Source organism: Pinus tabuliformis, chromosome 2_2 (assembly GCF_031772625.1).
Source record: "Pinus tabuliformis cultivar Carrire ecotype Pingquan chromosome 2_2, CPIR1, whole genome shotgun sequence".
Lineage (NCBI taxonomy): Eukaryota > Viridiplantae > Streptophyta > Pinopsida > Pinales > Pinaceae > Pinus > Pinus tabuliformis.
Window position 1 is genome coordinate 810,613,748 of NC_142300.1, and position 27,763 is coordinate 810,641,510.

Consider the following 27,763-nt stretch of genomic DNA (forward strand, 5'->3'; position numbering starts at 1 on the left):
ACCTATCATGCCAAAAGTAGTGGACTACATAAATGAATATGTGAATGATTAAACTCATACCTAAGTTAATGCCTACTGATGGCGTACCTCAATATCCTTTCCGCTTACCAATTCCCAAACACCTATCATGCAAAAAGTAGTGGACTACATAAATGAATATGTGAATGATTAAACTCATACCTGAGTTAATGCCTACTGATGGCGTACCTCAATATCCTTTCCGCTTACCAATTCCCAAAGGCGCCAGTGCTGCAACCTTTAGCTCTGATACCACTTGTCATATACCCCGATAACCTCGCATGTAAAAGTAGGGAGTTAGAAGTTTTTATACAATTACCACAAGTAATTAATCAATTCACAACTCCACAAATCATCATTAACCGTAGATATACTATTCATTATTACATCAAGTAAATTGCCATCAAAGACAGTAAGTTTCATAACCATTGCATAACCTTTCGCCACCACTGTAATAACATAAACTGTCTCATGAATCCTTGCATCCATTTCTTGATATCCTTAAACATATTAGATAATCATGTACTAAGACGTTATAGTTGTCACATCAAATAAAGAACCATCATCATCAAGGACTCATCATTATCAATGGACACAAAAGGCAATCACACCATTTGAACACCAATTTACCCTGGAAACCCCGTAGGGTGAAAACCAGCAAACGTTTAATCTTATTATTAAACACTCGTGAGGGATTTCACCCCTCACTCAATGGCTTATAAGGGATTCCATCCCTTAACCATTGCTATAAAATCATTACAATAAGTTATCATTAAGTTATCACATAACTAGCTAAAAGCTAATACAATTTCCATGTAATCTTTCACTTACATACCGCCACATACAATAATCCTTGTGGCATGATTGTTCTAACAATGTATGTTCCTGCAACTCGAACTCATCCGCATGGACCAATAATCCTTTTCCTGCCATAATGTTAAACATCACTTTCCTTTGGCACCATCATCTGCCATCATTTCCTGTCAATGTAGTTGTCAACAAGCTTGGAAACAAGATTAGATGTCATATTATTCAATCAATAAGCAACTTCTAAAAGAGATCTTTTAACATCTACTCATATGCATGAGCACGCATGACATACTATTTAACTAGTACATGCACCCAAGTAAATATTGCTTGACCTCCACAATGTTTATTTACATTAATGCATAATTCCCTTTAGGAGTTCTAACTCATTGGTTCTACTAACATGTATAACACATTCATTATATCTTCATACATGTAATCGACTATTGTTTCCATGCTTAAGCACACCACCCATGTTCTTGTCATAAAACAAGTATGGATTCTGGTTCTTGCATGGACACTATTTATGTGTGTCTGTTAAGGAAAGAATCTCTATCTTTGTTTTTCAAAAGGTCTCTTATAAATTTATTATTTCCGTGCATGAAGAATGCTCTCTTTTCCTAAAAAGACACTATATTTGTGTATAAAAAACATACATTCTTCTTTAAGCAGGTTAGAATGATTATCGATGTTGTCACGATCTCATTGTAAATATATATGTAATAATAATAATAAAAATTTACTGTGGGCAGTTGACTCAACCCGACCCTCTTCCAATCATTGTTAACGCGTTCTCGGCATCATCACAGGTTTATAAACTTTATAGATTGACCAATTCTTATTAATATTTCTATATACCTTGCCACCCTTACCATTGCACATATATTCGCATACATGTAAAGCTCACAGCTATGGTTCTAAAGTTTGATTTAATGCTTTGACTGTACATATGGAGTTTGGTTGACACATAACCGGTTGTCACTGTACCAACCCCGGCCAGGTGGGGACGGAGACTTAACCCATCTCACCAACCCTCCGCCAGGTGGCTCAGCCCATGTGAAGGCATGTGATCCTCGGTTGACCCGCCGAGGGTTTTCGCGCCTGGCTCCCGCTCAAACGGACGACTCAGATTTGATCTTGGCATTGAACGATCCTGATTTGTTTAAGGGTTTGAGGTCTCATACTTATACCTCCGAGTCTTGGGGTTTTAGCTCATTTCTTCCACACGGAGTGGCTCTTCACCTTCTCAGGCCGGCAGTTCCTCCTCTGCAACACTCTTCTGGTTCTACGCGGCCACAGGTATCATACCACAGATGTTATGACCGATTATTCACCCTTTCGACCTTAGTTTACAGTAATGCTATGTTCTTATTTGCAGGCTTACGATTTGCTTGGCTGTTATAAGCTCATGGCTGTGCGTTTGATTGTGCAGGGTTCATGTAGTCGACCACCCTCTGCTACCAACGAAGGCCACATCAAACATGCCAGGTATGCCTGCTAGCGATGGTAAATAGCTCTTGGCTTGATAAGGGTTTACACAGTCGGTAGATATGTCTCAGTCTATGGTAAGAGAGGAGTCTTACGATGCTCTCGGTTTTATGCCACAGGTTTGCAGCTTGTCAAAACACGCCGAGACCCATATGTCTGGTTCAGTTAGGGTTTTAGAGAGTTGTGATTTGTTTTGGGCACTCATGCCGTCTGTTAGCAGTATGGCTGGTTGGTATTATGGCTTCGTGCCTGTAATGCTTCTACTGAAACTGTATATTGTTAAATACCTCCACTCCTTATTTCCGTGTGAGGCTACTCTAACTGTCATTTTGTTTATAAGGACCTATATTGTATCCGCCGGTTCTCAAGTTTAATATATGTATAGTTCAGATGTTATTAAATTTGCCCATCTGGGTTTAATGTATCGAATGTTCCTTACTTTCCAAATGTGGCGTTATACCTTTCCCAGGTCTTACTGTTATATCGATGGCAGCCCTTTTTGTTATATGCCATTCGTATGCTTCTAGCTTAATTAAGGTTAGCTTATTAATGTCTTTTCAATGTATTATAACAAGATCTAACATGGGTTCATTATATTGTCCATGCATGCATGCGTTACTGGTTTAATGCACATTTCTTTGTTCAAATTGATATGGTAAATGCATTCTCTCAACAGAGGGTTCATATAATATACATGCGCTATTTTTTATTTCATGCACTATTCTCTGTGATTTTATTTGGATTCATCGTTTACCGTATATGCATATACGCATGCTGTCTCGGTTACGCACTCTGTGCTTGCTGCCGTGACATATTTGTGCATACAGCTTATGGTTAATATTCATGCTTCTACATATGTTTTCCCTGGTGCTTCAACGGTGTGACCGTGAGCACGATTAATGATTTATTCATGGGTTCATTAACTTACAGGTTCAAACCCTTGACTCAGGGTTTAGCCAGATTCTTATATCGTTACATTCCATCACGGTGAATGCTTATTCTTTATTTGTTAAGATTGCAGCACTAATAATCGAATGTATGGCTCTTTGTCAGGTTTCTTATGTACCTTTCGATTCTAACTAAATGCTGCCATACTATTTCTCGTTTCGGTACATATTCACTTAGAATGATTGAAATGTTTGTAGTGGTAACACAGATCCACTCAGGGTTTTCCTCTGTTATATGCATGCAGTTATTTAATAACCTACAGCAACTATATGACTCATAATAGTATTAATATTTGATTATCAGATAGTTACTTGAATAGTACATACCATCTCTGTTCACAAACAATCTCTGTTATCTTTCCTCACATCTGTTTAGCTAAAAGACGCTCAGAGTCACAGTAATCTATTCATGAATTTCAGTGTACTGCTACTGTTATCTATTTAATCAGAGTTCGTACCTGGTCAATTCGTTGTTGGAGTTCTGTCTTTAGGATATGCACCTGCATTCATTTATGCTCTTGTCCTCCCAACCTTGAGATCCACTTTACGTTGGATTCTCCCCCCGAGCCGTCTTGCAGGCCTGCAGCCCTCAACAAGACTCATGCACTGCTGTGCTGGGTTATCTGGTCTCTACCAGACTTAACCTCTTTTCTCTATCTGCTCTCTCTCCTGGAATTCTTCTCTGTCTGTTCCTCAACAGCCCAGAGGTTTTTCCTTCCCAGGACTTTTCCTGGTGAGAAGCAGTTTTTCAGTTTCATAACTGATTCTTTTCTTTTAATAGAAAATCCTCCATCAAGAGGCTGCCAGCATTTCAAGAATATACACATATAAAAATAATTCAATATATCAACTTCCTTAATTAAATAATGTCATTCAGTAACAATAAGTAACCACTCATACAATTTCTTACCACAGTAATTACTCAAAATTACAAGTTACCCGGGGTCATCACATCTCCCCCCCTGGGATTGGACATCGTCCCGATGTCTATTCCCATTAAATAAATTTGGGTAAACTTTCCTAATGAGTTCCTCGTCTTCCCATGTAGCCTCCTCAGGCCCATAGTGCTGCCACAGCACTTTAACTTGGGTAATAACCCGTTTCCGCAGCCGCACTTCTCTCCGGTCGAGAATGCTCTGTGGTTCGACCAGAACCTCGCCTTCCGGTTCGACCTGCAGACAACCAATACCTTTAATCAGTTCCTGTTGAGTATAGCTGCATAATCAAAACAACCGGATTAATTCTTACCCGCACATCTTGCCATCGGATAACATGTTTAGGGTCATATACATATTTCTTTAGGACAGAAACGTGGAACACATTGTGAATCCTAATGTGACTTGGCAAGGCAAGTTGGTAGGCCACTGGCCCCACTCTAGCCAAGATCTGGAAAGGTCCAAAGTACCGAGGAGCCAGCTTGGCGCACCCACTCCACTGCAGTGTGCTCCTTCTAGCTTGAATCCTCACAAACACATGGTCACCAACCTTGTACTCTGTGAATCTTCTTTTTCTGTCCGCAAAGCTTTTCTGTCTGTCTTGTGCAGCCTTTAAGTTGGCACGCACTCTTTTCACCATATCTTCCATTTCTTTAAGCATTTCTGGACCCAAACTCAGCTTGTCCTCAGGTCCACCCCAACTTGAGGGTGTGCGGCACTTTCGTCCATACAGGACCTCGAAGGGACTTAGCTGGGTTGAGGTATGATATCCATTATTATATGCAAATTCGACCAGATGTAAATACTCTTCCCATTGGCCTGGTTTTAGCATCACATACGCCCTCAACATGTCTTCCAACACCTGATTAACTCGCTCAGTTTGACCATCGGTCTGCGGGTGATAGGCCGTGCTAAAGTTCAACTGAGTACCCAACTCAGCAAACAATGTCCTCCAAAAAGTGGAAGTGAATTTCACATCACGATCTGATATAATTACCTTTGGCAACCCATGCAATCGGAACACATTTTGCATAAAGAGGTGAGCAATTTGCACCGCCTTGTAAGTGGACTGCACAGGTATAAAGTGTGCTGCTTTACTCAACTTATCAACCACTACCATGATAGAGTCATTGCCCTTCTTTGTTCGTGGCAACCCAGTTATGAAATCCATGGAAATGGTTTCCCATTTCCACTCCGGAATAGGCAAAGGCTGTAACAGTCCTGCTGGATGCTGATGTTCTGCCTTAATTTGCTGGCATTCCAAACACCGCGCCAAATACTCAACGACCTGTTTCTTCATTCCTGGCCAATAATATTCCTTCTTAAGCGCAGTGACCATCTTTTGGTACCCTGGGTGGCCAGTGTAGTGGCTGATATGAAACTCATCCAAAATCAGCCTCTTAAGGTCATTTGAATCAGGTACATACAATTTCTTATTAAAACACAGCATTCCAGCACTATCTAGTGTGTAACCTTGTTGTAATCTTTCATTAACAGATTGTTGTACCTGCTGTTTTAAGTGCTGGTATTCAGAATCGCGACTTGCTGCTGTTTTTATTTGTTCAACCAGCGAGTTCCGCCACTTGCTGACTGAAAGTTCACATAAACAATGAACCTTTCGACTTAATGCATCAGCCACTCGGTTTTCTTTGCCCTTTAAATGCTTTATCTCGAAATCAAACCCACTTAGGAAATCCGCCCAACGGCCTTGTCTCGCATTCAGGGTAGGTTGGCTGAAATAATGTGTCAGACTGTGATGGTCTGTTAACAACAGGAATTTCCTCCCTAGGAGGTAATGTCGCCACATTCTCAGCGCATGAATAACAGCTGTTAATTCCAGATCGTAAGCAGAGTATCTTTGTTCGTGCTCTTTTAGTTTCCTTGATTCATACGCTATTACTTTTCCTTCCTGCATTAATACTCCTCCCACACCCTCCTTGCTTGCGTCGGTGCACACCACGTAATCCTTATTAGGATCAGCTATACTCAGGATGGGTGCAGTGGTGAGTAAGTGCTTCAAGCGGTCAAAGCTCTGCTGACATTCTGGTGTCCACCTAAATACCTTCCCTTTTTTCTGCAATGAGGTGATAGGATAGGCTATTCTAGAAAAACCTTCCACAAACCTCCGGTAATAGCCAGCTAATCCCATAAAAGATCTGATATCAGCAACATCCTTGGGTATGGGCCATTCCATAATAGTTTTTATTTTCTCGGGGTCTACTGCAATTCCTTCTTTAGTGATTACGTGGCCCAAATACTGGATCTCCTCCTTGAAGAAATCACATTTACTGAACTTAGCGTATAACTGATGTTCTCTAAGAGTTTGTAACACCATCCTAAGGTGTTCTTCGTGTTCCTCTTGGGAACGAGAATATATCAGAATATCATCAATAAATATCAGCACAAACTTGTCCAAAAACCTGTGAAACACGTTGTTCATCATACACATAAAGGTGGCAGGTGCATTGGTCAAACCGAAAGGTAGCACTACAAATTCGTAGTGTCCATAGCGTGTTCTGAAGGCGGTTTTGGCAATGTCCTCATCTTTAATCCTGATCTGATGATAACCAGATCGCAAATCGATCTTGGAAAATACTTTTTCCCCTTTCACTTGATCAAAGAGTTCATCTATCCTAGGTAAGGGATACTTGTTTTTTACCGTGAGCTTATTCAGCTGTCGATAGTCTATACACATACGTAGAGTTCCATCCTTCTTTTTCACAAATAAGACTGGAGCTCCCCACGGTGATACACTGGGGCGGATGTAATGTTTATCCAACAGCTCTTGCAGTTGCATCTTCAATTCTGTTAATTCTGGTACACTCATTCGGTATGGTGCCCGTGATACTGGTGTTGCTCCCGGTATTAATTCTATAGTGAAGTCTATGTCCCTCTTTGGGGGCAGCCCTGGTACCTCTTCAGGAAAAACATCTGCAAATTCCTGTATTACCGGGATATTGCCTAGTGCAGACATCTTATCTTTCTGGTTTGCATAACCAACTTGAATGGCGTAAATCTGACATTTCTTTCTGAGACATTTAGCTAACTGAGAAGCAGTGATAGGTCGAATCTGGACAGGGTGTTTAATCCCCTGCAATTCTTGCTGCTGCCCCAAGTCATCCTTGTAATAAATGGTTTTGGTTTTGCAATTTACCAAGGACTAATGCTTTTCCAGCCAATCCATACCAATCAGGATGTCATAAGAACCTAATGGGAGTACATTCAGGTCTGCTGTTATTGGCTGTCCAGCTATGCTGAAGGAACAGTTATTAATTTTAGCTAGAACCCGTCTCTTGGCTCCTGTAGCTAACTGTACCAACCATGGATTTTTGAACTTTTCCGATGATAGCTTACACTGTTCTACTATTTTTGGGCTAACATAACTTAAAGTAGCTTCTGGATCAATAAGAACAGTTATAGAAAGATTTGCAATCTTACCTTCAAACTCCACCATGGTCGGTTGATATTCCGCTTGCCGGTCCTCCAAGGCTGCGTTAATTCTTGGTACGCTGCGTGCCACGTCCCCAACGGTTGATGCTTCGTGGATCTGAGATATTTGGTCAACTCCTTTACGCTGCGGGTAGTTTTTAACATAGTGCGGTCCTCCACATCCCCAACACTAGACTGGAGGTCTGGTCCCTTCAATCTCTGATCTGGCAGGTGGTTCGCTGACCCTGCTTTCACTTGGCTTAGCCCGGAAGGTACCTTTGGTTATGTTTCTGTTAATCTGCCCCTTCCCAGCACCCTTACCGCCATTTCCACGACTGCCTTTGTTATTACCAGCAACTCTGTTGCCTTTTCTTTCATTCCATCTTTTGTTTGAAATGTCTCCTTCTTTTTTGTTCTGCTGGTAACAAATTCTTGCCTTACGAATTGCCTCATCCATGGTTCGGGGATTGTCAAACTCAATACGTTCCCTTATATAGGCCGGTAGGCTGCTCACGAACCTCTGCACTTTGGCCTTTTCTTCCTTGATATATGGCACATAGCGAAGCAGGGAAGTGAAGCGGTTAATGAATTCATCCATGGACTGTTGTCCCAGTCGTAAATCATGGAATTCCCGTGCCTTCTCATCATAAAAACGCTCGGTTAGATATCTCTCCTTAAAGTATTTCTGAAACTTTTCCCAAGTGATGTTCTGTTCACTCACTCCTTTTACAATTTTAATTTCTTCCCACCACAAAGTTGCTTTGCCCTGTAGCTGGAAGATGGCCAGCCGCGCCTTCAGATTCTGGTCATATTCATACAGCTGGAAATACTTGTTAATATTAATTAACCAAGCCTCTGCCGCTTCTTCCTGCTCTCCATCGAAATGTGGAGGTTTAATTTTCCGGAATTCTCCCTGTAATTCCATTTTCTGTCTCTTTGAGGTCTGCTGCTCTAGTACATTGTCAGAATGGTCTTCCTTCTCCTCTGATATTTCAGGTGCGTAATCCCGTTCTTCAGTTGCCCTTTGCTGTTCTGCACTGGGGTTGGCTAATGGTGGATTTTGTTTGTCTGACAGACTTTTCAATATTCTTTCCTGCTCCACTGTCAATCGCGCGTTGTCTTCTCGCAGACGCGCCATCTCACTTTTCAGCTCTTGAACAGTTTGCAGTATCGCCAGATTGGTACTGCGTGTCTCTGCACCAAGCTGTATCCACAGCTCTGGATTTTCCTGAGGGACGCTGCCAGCTCCCTGTATTTCCTCCATCCTGCTTGTTGACTGTTAGCAGATGGTTGTTTCTGTATTGATCTCCTAATTGGTACACAAGAAAATCAATTAGCTGCATTATCTCTTCCTCATATATGCATTATATGGTAATTTACCATGCAGCTGGAACTTACTTTACTGCTCCAGAGGCCACAGTTTTGAAACCTCTGCTCTGATACCACATTGTCACGATCTCATTATAAATATATATGTAATAATAAAAAAAAAAATTACTGTGGGCAGTTGACTCAACCCGACCCTCTTCCAATCATTGTTAACGCGTTCTCGGCATCATCACAGGTTTATAAACTTTATAGATTGACCAATTCTTATTAATATTTCTATATACCTTGCCACCCTTACCATTGCACATATATTCGCATACATGTAAAGCTCACGGCTATGGTTTTAAAGTTTGATTTAATGCTTTGACTGTACATATGGAGTTTGGTTGACACGTAACCGGTTGTCACTGTACCAACCCCGGCCAGGTGGGGACGGAGACTTAACCCGTCTCACCAACCCTCCGCCAGGTGGCTCAGCCCATGTGAAGGCATGTGATCCTCGGTTGACCCACCGAGGTTTTCGCGCCTGGCTCCCGCTCAAACGGACGACTCAGATTTGATCTTGGCATTGAACGATCCTGATTTGTTTAAGGGTTTGAGGTCTCATACTTATACCTCCGAGTCTTGGGGTTTTAGCTCATTTCTTCCACACGGAGTGGCTCTTCACCTTCTCAGGCCGGCAGTTCCTCCTCTGCAACACTCTTCTGGTTCTACGCGGCCACAGGTATCATACCACAGATGTTATGATCGATTATTCACCCTTTCGACCTTAGTGTACAGTAATGCTATGTTCTTATTTGCAGGCTTACGATTTGCTTGGCTGTTATAAGCTCATGGCTGTGCGTTTGATTGTGCAGGGTTCATGTAGTCGACCACCCTCTGCTACCAACGAAGGCCACATCAAACATGCCAGGTATGCCTGCTAGCGATGGTAAATAGCTCTTGGCTTGATAAGGGTTTACACAGTCGGTAGATATGTCTCAGTCTATGGTAAGAGAGGAGTCTTACGACGCTCTCGGTTTTATGCCACAGGTTTGCAGCCTGTCACAACACGCCGAGACCCATATGTCTGGTTCAGTTAGGGTTTTAGAGAGTTGTGATTTGTTTTGGGCACTCATGCCGTCTGTTAGCAGTATGGCTGGTTGGTATTATGGCTTCGTGCCTGTAATGCTTCTACTGAAACTGTATATTGTTAAATACCTCCATTCCTTATTTCCGTGTGAGGCTACTCTAACTGTCATTTTGTTTATAAGGACCTATACTGTATCCACCGGTTCTCAAGTTTAATATATGTATAGTTCAGATGTTATTAAATTTGCCCATCTGGGTTTAATGTATCGAATGTTCCTTACTTTCCAAATGTGGCGTTATACCTTTCCCAGGTCTTACTGTTATATCGATGGCAGCCCTTTTTGTTATATGCCATTCGTATGCTTCTAGCTTAATTAAGGTTAGCTTATTACTGTCTTTTCAATGTATTATAACAAGATCTAACATGGGTTCACTATATTGTCCATGCATGCATGCGTTACTGGTTTAATGCACATTTCTTTGTTCAAATTGATATGGTAAATGCATTCTCTCAACAGAGGGTTCATATAATATACATGCGCTATTATTTATTTCATGCACTATTCTCTGTGATTTTATTTGGATTCATTGTTTACCGTATATGCATATACGCATGCTGTCTCGGTTACGCACTCTGTGCTTGCGGCCGTGACATATTTGTGCATACAGCTTATGGTTAATATTCATGCTTCTACATATGTTTTCCCTGGTGCTTCAACGGTGTGACCGTGAGCACGATTAATGATTTATTCATGGGTTCATTAACTTACAGGTTCAAACCCTTGACTCAGGGTTTAGCCAGATTCTTATATCGTTACATTCCATCACGGTGAATGATTATTCTTTATTTGTTAAGATTGCAGCACTAATAATCGAATGTATGGCTCTTTGTCAGGTTTCTTATGTACCTTTCGATTCTAACTAAATGCTGCCATACTATTTCTCGTTTCGGTACATATTCACTTAGAATGATTGAAATGTTTGTAGTGGTAACACAGATCCACTCAGGGTTTTCCTCTGTTATATGCATGCAGTTATTTAATAACCTACAGCAACTATATGACTCATAATAGTATTAATATTTGATTATCAGATAGTTACTTGAACAGTACATACCATCTCTGTTCACAAGCAATCTATGTTATCTTTCCTCACATCTGTTTAGCTAAAAGACGCTCAGAGTCACAGTAATCTATTCATGAATTTCAGTGTACTGCTATTGTTATCTATTTAATCAGAGTTCGTACCTGGTCAATTCGTTGCTGGAGTTCTGTCTTTAGGATATGCACCTGCATTCATTTATGCTCTTGTCCTCCCAACCTTGAGATCCATTTTACGTTGGATTCTCCCCCCGAGCCGTCTTGCAGGCCTACAGCCCTCAACAAGACTCATGCACTGTTGTGCTGGGTTATCTGGTCTCTACCAGACTTAACCTCTTTTCTCTATCTGCTCTCTCTCCTGGAATTCTTCTCTGTCTGTTCCTCAACAGCCCAGAGGTTTTTCCTTCCCAGGACTTTTCCTGGTGAGAAGCAGTTTTTCAGTTTCATAACTGATTCTTTTCTTTTAATAGAAAATCCTCCATCAAGAGGCTGCCAGCATTTCAAGAATATACACATATAAAAATAATTCAATATATCAACTTCCTTAATTAAATAATGTCATTAGTAACAATAAGTAACCACTCATACAATTTCTTACCACAGTAATTACTCAAAATTACAAGTTACCCGGGGTCATCACAGATGTGCCAAGAAAGCATATCATATCGCAATTTCTATTATGCATGCAATGCATAAATTTCTCACAAGAAACTTCTAAATTAACTAGTATCCCAAAGCAATAAAGCATATATCCCTTCCAATAAAATCCAACTTAACTTCTACTTCTTTTATATGCATTCTTTCTTTCCATAAATGCAATATTAACTTCTATTTCTTTAATATGCATTCTCTTTTCCAAAGATGCAATATTTACCTCTATTTCTTTAATACGCATTCTCTTCTCCAAGAATGCAATATTTACTTTTATTATTTTTTTAATATGCCAAAAATGCAATAGCTATTGTTTGAATATGTGTTTTTCTTACCCAAAATAGCTATTTCTATAAGCAAAATAACATATACTCATTTCACGTACTAACATAAACTCTTATATTTTCCAAGATTGTCATAAATACTTATCTCATTAGTGGCTCTCTCCATGCTTCCACTGCAAGCTTCCATCACTTGCAACACGGAGAAATAACCTCCCTGGGGGAGGGGAAACTCTAACATGGACCCAATCCATTAAGCTTGCTAAATAAATCTGCTCGCTATATAAATCCGAGCACTAATAGGTGGATAATAAAAGAGCGGGAAGCTCTGTTTTTAAGAAATCAATGCTAATTTCTTATTAACTTATAAACCCAACCGTAGAAAGGAAAATTAACCTTTAAAATAGTGAACTCAATATCATGAACAACGATTCACTTGCTTACCAGAACACAGAATTTTACGGCAAAACGAAATCTAGACAATCTACACTGAATAAGTCTACAATAAAAGCGTATTCATAGAATCGAGAGAAGTCTGCGCATATCAATATAATCAACAGAGAATTGCAATTTTGTGCGTAATCTCTAAATAAACCAAGTTACCAGGAACAATCCACCCAACGCTTGGTGTATGGTTCATTCCCACGCAAAACCTCCTTCCATCTTCCGTCAGAGATTTCTTTTCTTTATGACCGCCAACACAAACTCAGCGCCTGATCTTTGAAATGCATGCTCCGGCATTCAAAGTTGCCAGATGACAACAAATACATCTAGCAGAAAGCTTTCTTGTTGCCATCTTTCCCAAAACTTCGCAGTCATTAATAAATGCATGCTCCGGCATTCAAAGTTGCCAGATGACAACAAATACATCTAGCAGAAAGCTTTCTTGTTGCCATCTTTCCCAAAACTTCGCAGTCATTAATGTGGTGTAACGTATACCCCGAAGCATAGTTATACTTTTATTGAAAGGTGCGGTAGTTGGAGGAATAAGTTGTTAGAGGCTTCCCTCCATTGCTCGAGTTTTTACACATATCAAGAATCAGTTTTGTAACTGACGTGTAACTCTTGAAATTACCATATGTAACTAATTTATTTTACCTTGAATTATTTTGGGATGTTACAATAAGTTTTCCTTAATCATTATACATACCATTGTGTTAATTAATTATTTTTTTTGCCAAAATACGTACATTAAAATTCTTTTGTCATTGAAAAGACATATTAAATAAATTGCATCGAAATTATATATATTTCTTGTAATATCCAGTTTAATTAAAATATGGTAAACACTACTATAACATATTCTTATCAAACAAACTTTATAAAGCTTGTATCAATAAATTAATAAAATTGATGAAGAGCTAATACCATTTTGCTGGTTCTCATTAAAACAAACTTTATCTCATAAAAATTGGATTCTACACATGTAAAATTAAAATTGATTTGATTGAAAAGATTAAAATAGATTTGATTTGATTTAAAGGTAAACTAAGGTAAATTTTATTGTAATGATATTTGATTTAAAGGTAAACTAAGGTAAATTTTATTGTCATCATTACAAAATAAGATAAAATATTTTAATGGATAAAATTTAAAATATAAATTTAAAAATCACTTTAAAATATTAATTTTCAATAAAATATCTTTCCATCATTGAAAAAGTAAAAGCTAGTAAATATAAAACTTAATAATTGATACGCTGGAAAAGTTGGTAAAAAGCCATTACAATAAGGTGGAATTGAGTAAAAAGTTAGCAAAACAAACTATTATAAAATGGAGCCGAGCAACCTAATCACCAACAAAGTCAAACAATAAAGAGAGGAATATGGAATGCAATACTCAATCAAGGAGAGGAGTTGAGGATGGAAGTCATTTTCAGGGAGTTAAACTTGTCAAGCATGGTCGCTGGATTGAGCCTTGCACAATTCTGGTGATAAGCATCCAACTTAGTGGATTGGTTTTCTTCCATCCAATAAACATACTAATCTTGACTTAGACTCAACCTGGTCACAAAAATATATTGTATTTTACAAATATGTGTATAATTAACATGAATTTTTTTAATAAGAAATTTTATTAATTAACATTTTTTTACTAATTTTAATAAAAATATTAAATAAAGTTTATGTTTCGTTTTATTTTGGGAGATATTGGTAGCAATAGGATGTATGGTACAAGGGACTAAATCATTTATTTACTCTTTATATTTTTAAAGATTGATATTTACCATTGTAATGATATTTAAGTTAACTAGTTTTTTCTAATAAAAATACATTGAATTATATTTATTGAAAGACTAATTATATTACAAACAATGATAAGTCAAGTCTATTCATTGTCTTAATCACTTAAGACATCTAAATATATGCTCTATGTCATTGTTTTTCTAAGCATGAGATCTAATGTTTACATTATTACCTCATGCCCCCCCTTTTTTAATGATTTAAGTCATCTTGACCCATTTGTTTTAGTTGATCATGGTTGTAGTAAAACCAACCATCTTTCTTCCTCTTATGTGGATGAAGTCTGATTTGGAAACTATCATGGATATTCCACTAAAAAAATTGATCATGACATATCTTATAATATTATGAAATCTTAGAATATAAGATTTATTTCCTTAGATCTCAAATTAACTATTACTAGTTTATCGCTTGAATTTATAAAATAACTAGATTGAAAATGAAAAAAATGAGCAAAAGAACACACCATCCACATAAATTGACAAAATAACTATCCTAAGAAACTCAATAGAGAGAAAACCCAACTAAAAGGTGGGGTCTATGCTTTCTCTTTTCTTCAGATATGGAAACACAAATACGAAGAAAGAGGCACTCATTATGGAGTTGCCTTGGAAACTATAGTTTAAATGGTTGTTATAAAATCTTTTCCTCCTCTATTGTGTTTTCATTTCTTAATCCTAGATGCTTTGCTTAACTATGTAATGAGTACAATGCTAAAGAAGAGAACCCCTTCTTCTCTTAGTGACCCAATATTTAGCATAGCCTAATAATCATCTAGGGTTAGGGTTTTTGCATCCTCAACCCTCAATTAGTGATCAGGAGTTGTACCTCTTAGAATATTTTTGAAATATCACATATGGCTATCTCCACATTCGTGAGTAATGGGGGTTGGTGTGGCATCCACTTGTACCATGGTGGTCAATAAGGTAAGGCAACTTGCAAGAGGCATAACTTTCATGCAAGAACTTCAATTGAGGTGATTTTCACATTGTTGGAAAGGTCTCAATGTGTAGAATAAATGTCGATGTATTTAAATCTATGTTCACAAAGTTTTGACCCCATAAAAGTTTCATTTGATGCCTCAAAATGGCTTGGGATGGTTCTTGACCCCAATTTTCCAAAGTAGGGCTTACCACTAAAATGACCCCGACAAGCAAATTCCTCTAGTTTTTCCACCAATAAAATACCAAGATAGATGAAAAATTATATAATGATCCATTCCATATCAAAGGTGTTTATTCTTCTTCCAAAATTGAGTTATTTGATTCACTTTCCCCTTGCACACCAAACTGAGTTATTAGATGTAACCATGCATACTAGGAGTTGGCTCTTTTGAAATATACATATATTAACTCATTGTGCACTATTTAATAATGATGTTGTCTAACCCCACACACACACGCACACACTTGTATCCATCTTATTGTGACAAGGCTAACATGCCCATATTTAGCATTGCATAATGTCAATTAAAATTGTGTGATAAATTTGAAGAAGGTATCTAAATTTAATCCCCCAGAAGATAAATCTTTGTGTTATCAAATATTGCATGAATGCCATTAATTCTACGAGGGATTTATTCTTGGCTTCCTCACAATCAAACTTTTGGGATTCATCAGGATCAAATTGTAAGTAATAATCAACCTTTCAAAACCTAAAGTTAATTTATTCCTAAAAAATCAAGAAAATAGACTAAGTAGAGAATGTTGAGCAAAGAGCCTTCTCTCACTAAGTGTTAATGATCCAATGCTTGATAAGTTGAGTAGTGAGTCTGGTAGGTATTTTTCGAGAAAAAGGGTTAGGATAATGAAGTAAGTGTAGAAAAGGAAGTACATCAAGCATGGTAAAAAGGTATAAAATTGCAAAAAAATACCAAGTGCTTATTCAACAATCAAAGAGATTTGTGCTCAAAAGTCTTGGACATAAATGATAATACTTTTTATGCTTGGTGGAGTGGCAAGGAGCAAGCTTAGGCTTGCATCAATAGGCAAGAAAAAAATTGATAGCATGAAAAGTTAAGGGTGAAAGGAGGAATTTCGCTAAGTATTAGGTTATCTAGTGAGAGGCATTTGTTTAAAAACCCTTCTCAATGATAAAGTAAAGACTAGTACTCAACGAAAAGAATGGTGAAGGCATCCATCAAGCATTTAACACATGACAAAAACATGCAATGAGCATAGTAATAAAGGAAGCAACAAATAAAGCATGCTAAAAAGACCAAAGAAAGAAAGAAAAATATGAAGGAAGAAAATTTGGCTAAGTGTAAACCCAATGAGAAAAGAAGTATTTTCTCAGTCAACATGGAATGTAGGTTGTTGAGCCACGAAAAACATTGAGCAAGGGTTAATGTCAAGGAAGTAATAAATGCATGCTAGAAACACATGTACTAGGGATAAATTACTCATTGGTGAGCAAAGGGATGCATAAGATCCTAAGCAAATAAATGTTCAACCTCACAACTTTAGCACGGAATTGAAATCCCATGCATTACACCCTGGTGCTTATTGAGCAAAAGAGAAAGGACGTGCACTAGGCATCATGTATGTTGATTTTATCAATATTCTCACACATGGAGAAAGGGGATTCCTAATGAATCTATGTAGTGTACATAGTGAGGATAATAGAGGGAGTAGATAGGGAGGTACCCAGGCAGTTAACGAATATAATATGACCCTTGAAAAAAATCTACAAAGGAAAAAAAAAAAAAAAATCCTCACGTTTGTGCCCCATAAAAGGCTTTAAAACCAAATGTACTAAACCTTGGTAAAAGAAAGATTATAACCCTAAACAATAATAAAAATGCATCGACACAATAATGGACATGAGAATATGGAGCGAACCCTTTAGGTAGGGCAACACCCTCAAATACTCCTTATGGAAGAAATCACTCCACAAGCCTTGCTTGTTAAAATATAATACTCAACATGCCTTTATACGATGATACTAATGTGTATTTATACTTTTTCATGAGTAGTCATAGGGGTTGATGCTAATTATTCTTCAATATTATATTATTTACTCTAACTACATAATGGGCCTGTTATATTATTATGTCCACGTTATATTCATTATTCCCTTAGGTTCTTCCATAGTTGCCTCATAGGTACATTGTAATTCATTTATTCCATGTGCTAAGTAAAGGAGGGTGTCTGATCCAGACTTATGTAGGAACAAAACATAATACAAATATACATGTAAACATAGAGATGTAGCATAAATAAAACTTCATTTCATTAATATCAAAGAACTGGAATATGCTTACATGCAGAATGGGAATAAACTAGTTCGTACAATGGCAGCTTATCTTTGAGAAGATATGTGGTGACTACATCACTTTGAATTGTGTTACAATGAGGCTCGAAGGCCTATTTATTATTGAGAAACAATGGAAAACGCTAAACATCCAAAAACCTAACCCTAGGAGATGAAGTGCCAAAACTATGGGCCCCATTGGGGTAAATTGGTACATCAACTTCTCGGGTCTAACTTTGGCATACGATCTCCGTTTGACGTGCACAATACCTCATTTGAAATATCTATCTGGGAACTATAAATTTTGACTGCAAATGTGAGTCAAAGACTCACGCCCTTTTACCAAAAAAAATGTCATTTAGGTTCTCAAAATAACTTCGAAAGTTTAGGACCTGAAAAACTGCCAAAAATGGTGGGGGTCCAAGTGGAATAGGTGGGTGGCCACCAATATCCACCTAGACTAGTCCTCCCCCCTTAGGAAGAAATGGTCCCCATTGCATTGAGTGCCTCCATGAGATGGGGAAACTTCTATTGAACTTGGTCCCTAGTGAGCCACTTGCCTTGGTGCAGGAGTTGGTCAACTTTGACAACCCGATATAGTTGGATCTTCTACTGGCGAGTGTTCTTGATCTGTGTGTCCATGATCTGATCAGTTGTGGTATGTTCCATGCAGTCTGGATTTAAATATGTTGGTGTGAGTTGTTCTGCAATGTATGATGTGTCCAATAATGGTGGAAAGTATGGTTGAATGTGGTCCACATTGAACACTAGGTGCAGACTAAGGAATGGGGGAATCTTGAGCTCAAAAGCATTGTCTCCCACAACCTTAGTAATGGTGTAAGGCCCATATCAAAGTGGTTTGAGCTTCCAAGGGTCTCTGGTAAGGCGTTCTTCCTGTAAATGCAACCAAACTTTGTCACCCACCTGAAAATTGTATGGCACCTGATGTTGATCATGTCGCTTCTTGTACTTGGCATTAGACTTCTCCAAGATTAACTAAAACTACTAGTGAATGTGTTGGATGCGTTCAATAAATCTTGTTGCTTTATCAGCCTCAGACTGTACATGTGTGGATTATGTTTGTGTAGTTGCATGAGGCATGACAACATCAATCAAACACAATGGTTGAAATCCTAGACCCACTTGAAAGGGACTTTGACTAATCGAGCTATGCAGAGATATGTTATAACTGTGTTGCACATAGGGAAGGCTCTCATCCTAGGTTCATGGATGCTTGGATTTTGTTGTAGTGGCTGCAACCACCCTCCAAAATTTTGCCTAAGCTTCATTTTGGAGCCTTCCTTCTAAATCACAACAGTGTATCTTGCACTATCCCAGGTACTCATGCTTTCATTGAGATTTATATTTTGCTTTATGGCTTGTGTTTTCTTACTTGCTTTATTGTCTAACCCACAAGCTAACCTCTTCACTTGGTTGCAATCTGGTTCTAGAACTGCCTTGATGATCTGTGCAATCCTAGAGGAAACTAACCTTGCTCTCAGGAAATGCGCAGATCATCCCATAGTGAGCTTCGGCTCCAGAATTACGCAAACCCAATTGGAAACCTGTCTTCAGCTAGGAAACTGCATAGAGCAGTCCAAGCCAACAAGTGAACCTTCAGCTCTAGAATTGCGCAGAGCCAACTGATAGCCTGCCTTTAGCTGGGAAATTGCACAGAGCCTAAGAGGCAGCCTAAAGCCACTCAACCCAGAAATTGTGCAGAACCTACTGTGCTCAGAAACTGCTCAGTGCATGAACCAGAGAGTTGCCCGGTCCTTCCCAAAACTGCACAATCTTTCCAGGCAGTGCATGGCAGTTTTCTTGAAAAGAAAGAAGCTAAGAGGAAAAGAATCCCTAGGAAGTAGGGATCTATTATTAGTTTCCCGAAGGTGACACATTTCCATCTTTAGAAGTTTCTGCCAAGTGTCGTTGTTGTCCTTGATCTCAAGCATATGCGTCATGAATTCCATTTTTCTCAACTTTATGTAATGGACGCCTCTAGATCTCACTTATACATTCGATCATCAAGCTCTAGCTTCCCTAGGAGATCAAGAAGCCTTCAGAGCACTATCATCGCTTTTAGGCTGAGTTTTTATTTTATCGCCTTTTGCTGCTTTTTCTGTTGATTTTGTTTGTTTAGCTTGTGAGAGTGTTGTTCCACTCATTTTGTTGAACGACTGCTAGCTTTTTAACTTGTTTTGGATTGTATAAGTGTTGTTTCAAGTTATAGGTTGTCTTTCCCAAGTGTCGCATGAGTTTTCCCGTTCTGCACCAACGGTCGTCGTGTGGCGACTCCCTTCACATGCATCATGTTCCTTCAGTTTGATCCATTGTTGCACTTGTTTTACATGTATACGTCTACAATTAGTCGGATCTGCACTCATCCTTACATCATCCTTCAGATATGCTTGTTTGCACACTCCCCATTGATAGATAGGGGCCCCCCCACCCGGATCTCACACTTCACTGCATGCACTACACAATATGGGAGCTCAAGGCCTTTATCTTGGCTTCTGGAATTGCGCAGAGCTTATCTTGGGGTGGCTTCAACTACGCATTGTGCAGTTCCAAGAGCCAGTCTCCCATCTTGGTCACTGAGACTAAGCAATGGCCAGTCTTTCCCAGGCCCTGATCTAGACTGAACTGCACATTCCGCAGTTCTAGTCATCAAGCTTTCACAGTGACTGCTAGGACTGTATAGTTCCCATAGTCAGTCAGTCACCCCTGTCAGTCAAATTGCACAATTACTCTCATCAGATGCCCTGGTTGCTGCTTGATCATGCTGTGAAGTTAGATTTGTAAGAGCTAATGTTTGCTTGCCATGAGTGTCCTTTCTGTCCCACAGGTACCACACTCATGAAGCACTTCTCTCCAACAATCATTGTACCATGGCACTAAAGAGAGTTGCTTCAAGAGAGACCACTGAAAGCAATACTGGGGAAGCAGTTGAGAAAGTGCCAATATATGCAGATGCCCAACTGTTTACAGAAAATGAATCAACACTAACATGGAAACAAGACCAGTAGCAGTGGCAGAAGGAAAAAATCCAGTACAAGATCAAGGAAAGAGGAAATTGCTGACATAATAAAGGGAGAACAAAGCTACAAAGCAAAAGCGCATTCAATCTTCATGCAAGAAGCTTTGACAGCAGAAGCAAAGGGAATTAGAGGACACATACAACAAAAGCAAAGGAGGAGAGAAGAAAAGAGCTTGCAAGAAGCAGAACTAAGATCACAGCAAGCAGTACAATAACCAAAGGAAGAGTGGGAGCCGAGAAGGAAAGAATAGGAAAAGAAGCATAAACAGGAAGAAGAATAAAGGAAAGGCACAATGGCATAGAAAATAGTGCCAATACAGGTTGATGAGCCAGCAGCTAAGGAAGAGAGTGAGCAGATGCAGGTTCCCTAACCAAAGTTAAGCACAAGAACCAAGTCCAGTTAGAAGTCGACAGGTACATGGAGAAACTAAGGTGAGAGGCCACCAAAGATGACTTGGAGCTTAGCACACCAAACATGCAAAAGCACATTGGTGGTCCTATCATGGTCTACACCATGCTGCACATGCTTCAGGATGAGATGGACACAGGTTCCAAGACCATATACCCATAAGCTATGGAGGCAAGAGTCTGTTATCAGGAAGACACCATCAAGCAATTTGGGGACATCATAGCATAGTACCAAGCTTGGCATCAGTATGTGACCAAGAATCATCAAGTGGAGGATGTCGAGTTGGTATTGCCCCAAACTTCGAAGTCATAGTGTTGTGTCTTGTTAGATTGTCTCTAGCCTATTTTGTCTCACATGGGTACATGTGGAAAATGTATATTATTTGTAAAATATGTTGTAAGTGAAATTCCAAGTGTCATTAGTGGAATGTGAACAGTCACTATGTAATGTAAAGAGTTATTTGTAAAGAAGTTGAAGAGTCATGAGGGTAGTCGAAGAGTCATAAAGGAGAATTTCAAGGGTTGCCCCACCCTTTGTTATAAATAGAACCTCATTACTCATAGAACAAGATTTTGGGAGCCAGTCTTTTGGTTAGGCATTTCTTAGAGAAGGCTTGGAGAGCATTGTGATGAGCCTTGGCTTCTCCACAACATAGAGTGCTTACACCTCTTTTTAGGATAAGGTGGTGTTGACTATAATGTTCCACTATTGGGGCTAGTGGCTGTCAATGGTGTATGTATGGATGTAACTTTAACTTAATATTATAATTGAGCCAACACGTTTTCATGCATATGTTGTTATTGTATTTGGACTATTCTGGTTACTTTAGCAATGTATGTTATTTAACTTACACATTTGTGTACGAACTATTTTGTATGCAATTGTATGAATCTTGTTGGAGAAGTGTTGTTGAATTAACCTGTCACTTTGGATTGTGGACTATTCCGCTTCTATCTTGTGATGTCATTTCGCTCGTGTGTTCCTTTCAGGCTACGTACTATTAAAGGCTTCTGAGGGACACGCTTCATTTTCCCCTCCATGTTTTAGAACCCCCATGCATCTCACTTGACTCGTTGCAAGGTCGCACACTTGCTTCCAACAAACTTATCATACTTACCTTTGTGCACTACCGTGGTCAAGGCACTACTTTACTACCCACTGCTAGGACTCCTACTCCAAACGGTCTAAGGTCTAGTTGGGACTTCTTACTGGGGAGATCCCTTGACATGTTGGTGGGTCCAGCACTGTCAACAGATTTGTACATGCGGAGTATGTGCATTATCATCCTATTGACGACCTCTGTCTGGCCATCAATCTTGGGATGGAATGCAGTCGACTTGGTGAGCTTGGTGTCCAATAGGGTCCAGAGGCTTGACAAAAACATGCTCAGGAATCTACTTTCCCAATCTGATATAATGATCTGTGAGATCCCAAAATGTACCCACACTCGTTCAAAAAGGCGTTTGGAAGTGTCCTCTGCTGTGATACTCTTCTTCTAGGTTTCAAATATAGCCATCTTAGAAAATTTGTCCACGACCACAAATACACAGTCATTACCATGCTTGGTAGAAGGGAGGGCAGACAGATAGTCCATGGAGATGGATTCCCAAGGTTGGCTGGGAGTAGGAAGAGGAGTGCATTCCTTGCTTCTTGATGGTTGGCTTGGAAATGGCGCAGGAAGTGCAGGATATGATATATTTCCCAACATCTTGTCAGAGTTTTGGCCAATAAAAGTACTTTTATAGTATGACTATAGTTTCCTCCACACCGAAGTGTCTCGTGACCCGACTGTAGTGCGCCTTCGAAATCAGCTTAGCGCACTCACTTGAAGGAACATAAAGGTGGCCGAGGAAGGATAATAATGCATCCTGGAGGTGGAAATCAGGAACTTGCTTGCCATCTACTAGCATCTCATATGGGGAGGCGAACTCTAGATCATTTTTGTATAGTTGCAGCCATCCAAAGGTCTTGTGGCCACAAGAGTTGAGAACAATAGTCAATGCGCAATTGGGGGACGGTTAAGGCAGTCTGCAACATGATTGGTGCTGCCCTTTTTATATTTAATATTCAAGTGGAACTGTTGCAGATATGTAGAGCACTTATGATGATCATCATTATGCAAATTCCTTTGTGTTTGTATAAACTGAAGAGGTTGGTGATTAGTGTGGATGACCATCTTCGTCCCCAGAATGTAATGCTTCCATTGTCGGTAAACATGCATGATGGAATACATCTCTCTATCATTGGTGGGGTACTTTTGAATTGTGTTAGAAGGTGTCTCACTATAATAGTCCACTGGAAGCTCGTGTTGGGTAAGGACTGCACCAATAGCATGGTTGGAGGCGTTTGTCTCAATTTCAAATGACTGTTGCAGGTCTGGCAATGTGAGTATCGGTGTAGAGCAGAGGCAGTTCTTCAACTCAATGAACGCCTTCTATTGGGGTTTGGACCAGGAAATTTTTTATTTCGCTCTACCCTTGGTAATCTGACTCAAAGGCCAAGTGATATAGGAGAATTCCAACACGAACCTCCGATAAAAATTTGCAAGGCACAAAAAGATGTGAAGCTTTGTTAGAGTGGTCGGGGCTAGCCAATCCCGAATGAATTGGATCTTAGTTGGATCCAAATTCATGCCTCGCTCATCTATGATGTAACTAATATATTGGACCTAACTCATGCCAACGGTGCATTTCTCCATAAGTTGGCACACAATTTGTGTTGCCGCAGGGTTTGAAGGACTTGTCGAATGTGTTGCAAGTGTTCTTCCCAAATCTTACTGAAGATGAGGATGTTCTCTAGATAAACAACCATGAATGAGTTGGTGAAGGGTCGCAGAATGTCATATATTAGCCCCATAAAAGTAGTAGGGGCATTTGTCAACCCAAAGGGCATAACCAACCATTCAAAAAGGCCTTCCTTGGATTTGAAGGCGATTTTCCATACATTTGCGGGCTCTATTGGAACTTGGTGATAGCCATACTTCATATCGATCTTGCTGAAATACTTGGCCCCCTTGAGTTGGTCCAGAAGGTCATCAATCTATGGGATTGGATGCCTGTTCCTGATAGTGATATTGTTTAGTGCCTGATAATCATTGCAGAGACTCCAAGTCCCATTCTTCTTCTGTACAAGTATAATTGGGCTCCCATAAGGTGAGAAATTTGGTCGGATGTGCCATTTTTGCAGCAATTCCTAGATTTGCCGCTTGACCTCTTAATTTTAGAGAATGGAGCAGTGATATATTGGCCCATTGGGTAAAGGTGATCTGGGAGTCAGATTGATTAAATGCTTGACCTAACAGTGCAAGGGGACCCCTGTGGGTGAGGAGAAGATGTCCCTATATTCTTCCACGACCTTCTCCACCTGCTTCTACAGCGTAGAGACACCCTTCCCAGGGGCCATGGATGTGGCCACGAATTACAGCGACGAACCCTTCACCCACATCTGTGAGTGGAAGAGACGCTCCCCCTCCTATGGATCTTCTGGATCTTAGTGGTGGCAACAGTGGTGTTGGGCTCTGCATCAATAATCTACTTCCCTTTGTCATTCCCTTTGTCAGGTTCTGAATCAGAGTCAAAACATGCATATGATTTTGAAGCCTTCATTTGGCCACTAATGACTGCTTGGTCTGACACTCACTTGTGTTGTGAGTGGGGCTCTTATGGAACTCACTCCACTTTCATATGTCATTCTTTGTCTTCGTGGTGTTTTTCTTTACGTGCAACTTCGACGGTTTTTCCTAGGTCACCCTGCCTTGGCTTTATCCTTTGTTCTGAGATGGTTTGGTGCCACCTTTCCCTTGCTTCAGATTCACATATCTAAAGTATCGCTTCTTTTCTTTAAACTTTTGCTTGATCTTGACAACATATCAGTAGGTGGTGCCAAGCGAGAAAATGTCTAGGAACTCCATCTCGTCTTGGATGGATTTTTGCAGACGAATGCAGTACTTGAGTACTAGATGCTGATCAAAATCCTTGATATCCAAATTCGTGCGAAGGGTATGAAAAATATTTGTGAACTCCAGCATGTCTTGGTCCCTTCCCTGCTATAGTGTGGTCCACTTTATCTACTTATCTACATAGTTCCCGATAGGGTAATACTGATCCTTGATGGCATCTCAGAAAGATTTCCAAGTGGTTGCGACTGAAAATAGTGAGGTTTCCCTCTCATCCCTCTGCTCACAGTAGGTTTCCCACCAGTCCTTAACATTGGGGGTGCCTTTGAGGAGCACAAAAGTAATATTTTTCCTATTGGAAAAATCATGAACCAAAAAATACCCTTCTGATCGATTTAGCCATCTATCTATGACGTTTGCATCTATCTAGCCTTGAAATATGGGAATATCAAAGTTTACTTGTACCTTGAAGGGAGTGGTGCCTCCAGAGTGGTTGTCGGATGAAGATGGGCATCCACCGAAGGATCTAGGCAAATTTTTCCATCATTTCATTCCTCTTTCGCTTGAGGGCTTCTTCAAGCAATATTTTGAAGGGATCTCCTACTCCATCATCTTTCTTTTCTACCACCATGGGAGGTCGTCGAGGTTTTCGAGGCTAGTCTTGCAAAGGTTCAACTTGTTTGAGCCCTAACTCCTTATACCATGACCTCGTTTGGGACATGCAAAGAAAAACAGAGAAAGAGCAAACCGCTCTGATACCACTGATCCAAACTTATGTAGGAACACAACAGTTTACATATATGAACATAAACATAGAGATGTAGTAGAAATAAAACTTCATTTCATTAATATCAAATAACTGAAATATGCTTACATACAGAATGGAAATAAACTAGCTCAGGCGATGGTAGCTTATCTCTGAGAAGAGATGTGGTGGCTACATGCCTTTGAATTATGTTACAATGAAGCTCAAAACCCGATTTGTTATTGAGAAATAATGGAGAAACATAAACATCCAAAAACATAACCCTAAGAGATGAAGAGCCAAAACTATGGGCCCCGTTGGGGTAAATTGGTACATCAATTGCCCGGGGTCATAACTTTGGCATACGATACTCGTTTGACGTGCACAATACCTCACTAGAAAGATCTATTCGATGACTATAACTTTCAAATAACAAATGTGGTTCAAAGCTCATGTTTGCACTTTTTCCAACAACAAAAAACGTTACTTAGGGCCTCAAAACGACTCTGGAAGTTCACGATATGAATTTTTTTTGCCAAAAATAGTAAATTGTGCTACAATTAAGGAAACTAAAAAACTTAAAGAAACAATGGTGGGGGTCCAAGTGGAATAGGCGGGTGGCCACCAATATTCGCCTAGATCAATCCTCTCCCCTTAGGAAGCAATGGTCCCCATTGCATTGAGTGCTTCCATGAGATGGGGAAACTTCTGCTAAACTTGGTCCCTAGTGAGCCACTTGCCTTGGTGCAGGAGTTGGCCAGTTTTGACAACCTGATACAGTTGGTTCTTCCACTAGAGAGTCTTCTTGATCTGTGTGTCCATGATCCGATCAGTTTTAGCTTGTTCCATGCAGTCTGGATCTAACTCTGTTGTTGTGAGTTGTTTTGCAATGTCTGATATGTCCAGTAATGGTGGAAAGTATGGTTCAAGGCAGTCCACATTGAACATTGGGTGCAGGCCAAGGAATGGGGGAATGTTGAGCTCAAAAGCATTGTCTCCCACAACCTTGGTAATGGTGTAAGGCCCATATCAGAGTGGTCTAAGCTTCTGATGGGCTCCGGTAAGGCGTTTTTCTATAAATGCAACCAAATTTTGTCACCCACCTGAAACTTGTGTGGCACCCAATGTTGATCATGTCACTTCTTGTACTTCGCATTAGACTTCTCTAAGATGTTGTGAACCTGCTAGCACATGTGCTGGATGCGTTCAATAAATATGGTTGCTTTTTCAACCTCGAATTGTACATGTGTGGATTATGTATGTGTAGTCGCATGAGGCATGGCAACATCAATCAGACAAAATGGTTGAAATCCTAGACCCACTTGAAAGGGAATGCGACCAATCGAGTTATACAGAGATTTGTTATATCTCTGATTCATATAGGGAAGGCTCTCATCCCAGGTCCGTGGATGCTTGGAGTTGTACATGTGGAGTATGTGCATTATCATCTTGTTGACGACCTCTGTCTGGCCACCAGTCTGGGGATGGAATGTAGTCAACTTGGTGAGCTTGGTGTCCAATAGAGTCCAAATACTTGACCAACATGTGCCCAAGAACCTACTATCCCGATCTAATATAATGGTATGCGGGATCCTAAAATGTACCTACACTCGTTCAAAAAAGAGTTTGGAAGTGTCCTCTTTGTGATACTCTTCTTGCAGGCTGCCAATATAGCCATCTTAGAAAATCTATCCATGACCACAAATACACAATTATTACCATGCATGGTAGAAGGAAGGCCAAACAGATAGTCCATGGAGATGGACTCCCAAGCTTGGCTGGGAGTAGGAAGAGGAGTGTAAAATCCTTGCTTATTGATGGTTGGCTTGGCGATGGAGCAGGAAGTGCATGATCTTATGTATTTCCCAACATCCTGTCAGAGTTTTGGCTAATAAAATTACTTTTGTAGTACGACCACAGTTTTCTCCACACCAAAGTGTCATGCGACCCGACTTTAGTGCACCTCCCAAATCAGCTTGGAACGCTCACTTGAAGGAACACAAAGGTGGGCCAGGTAGCATAATAATGTTTCATGGAGGTGGAAATCAATAACTTGCTTGCCATCTAATAACATTGGTATGGGGAGGCAAACTATGGATCATTTTTGCATAGTTGTGCCATCTAGA

The 27,763-nt window shown here is 39.8% G+C and overlaps 1 protein-coding gene across 1 annotated transcript in view; it reads left to right on the top strand.

Annotated features, from left to right (window-relative positions):
• Positions 1-10,069: 10,069 nt before the first annotated feature.
• The window catches only part of LOC149195430 (WD-40 repeat family protein / beige-like protein), a 316,178-nt gene continuing 298,484 nt past the window's right edge, over positions 10,070-27,763 (top strand). Inside the window, exons 1-3 of the mRNA XM_089407918.1 lie at positions 10,070-10,094; positions 10,336-10,403; positions 10,797-10,919. Coding sequence (XP_089264044.1) covers positions 10,070-10,094; positions 10,336-10,403; positions 10,797-10,919 — 216 coding nt within the window. The remainder of the gene's footprint in view (positions 10,095-10,335; positions 10,404-10,796; positions 10,920-27,763) is intronic.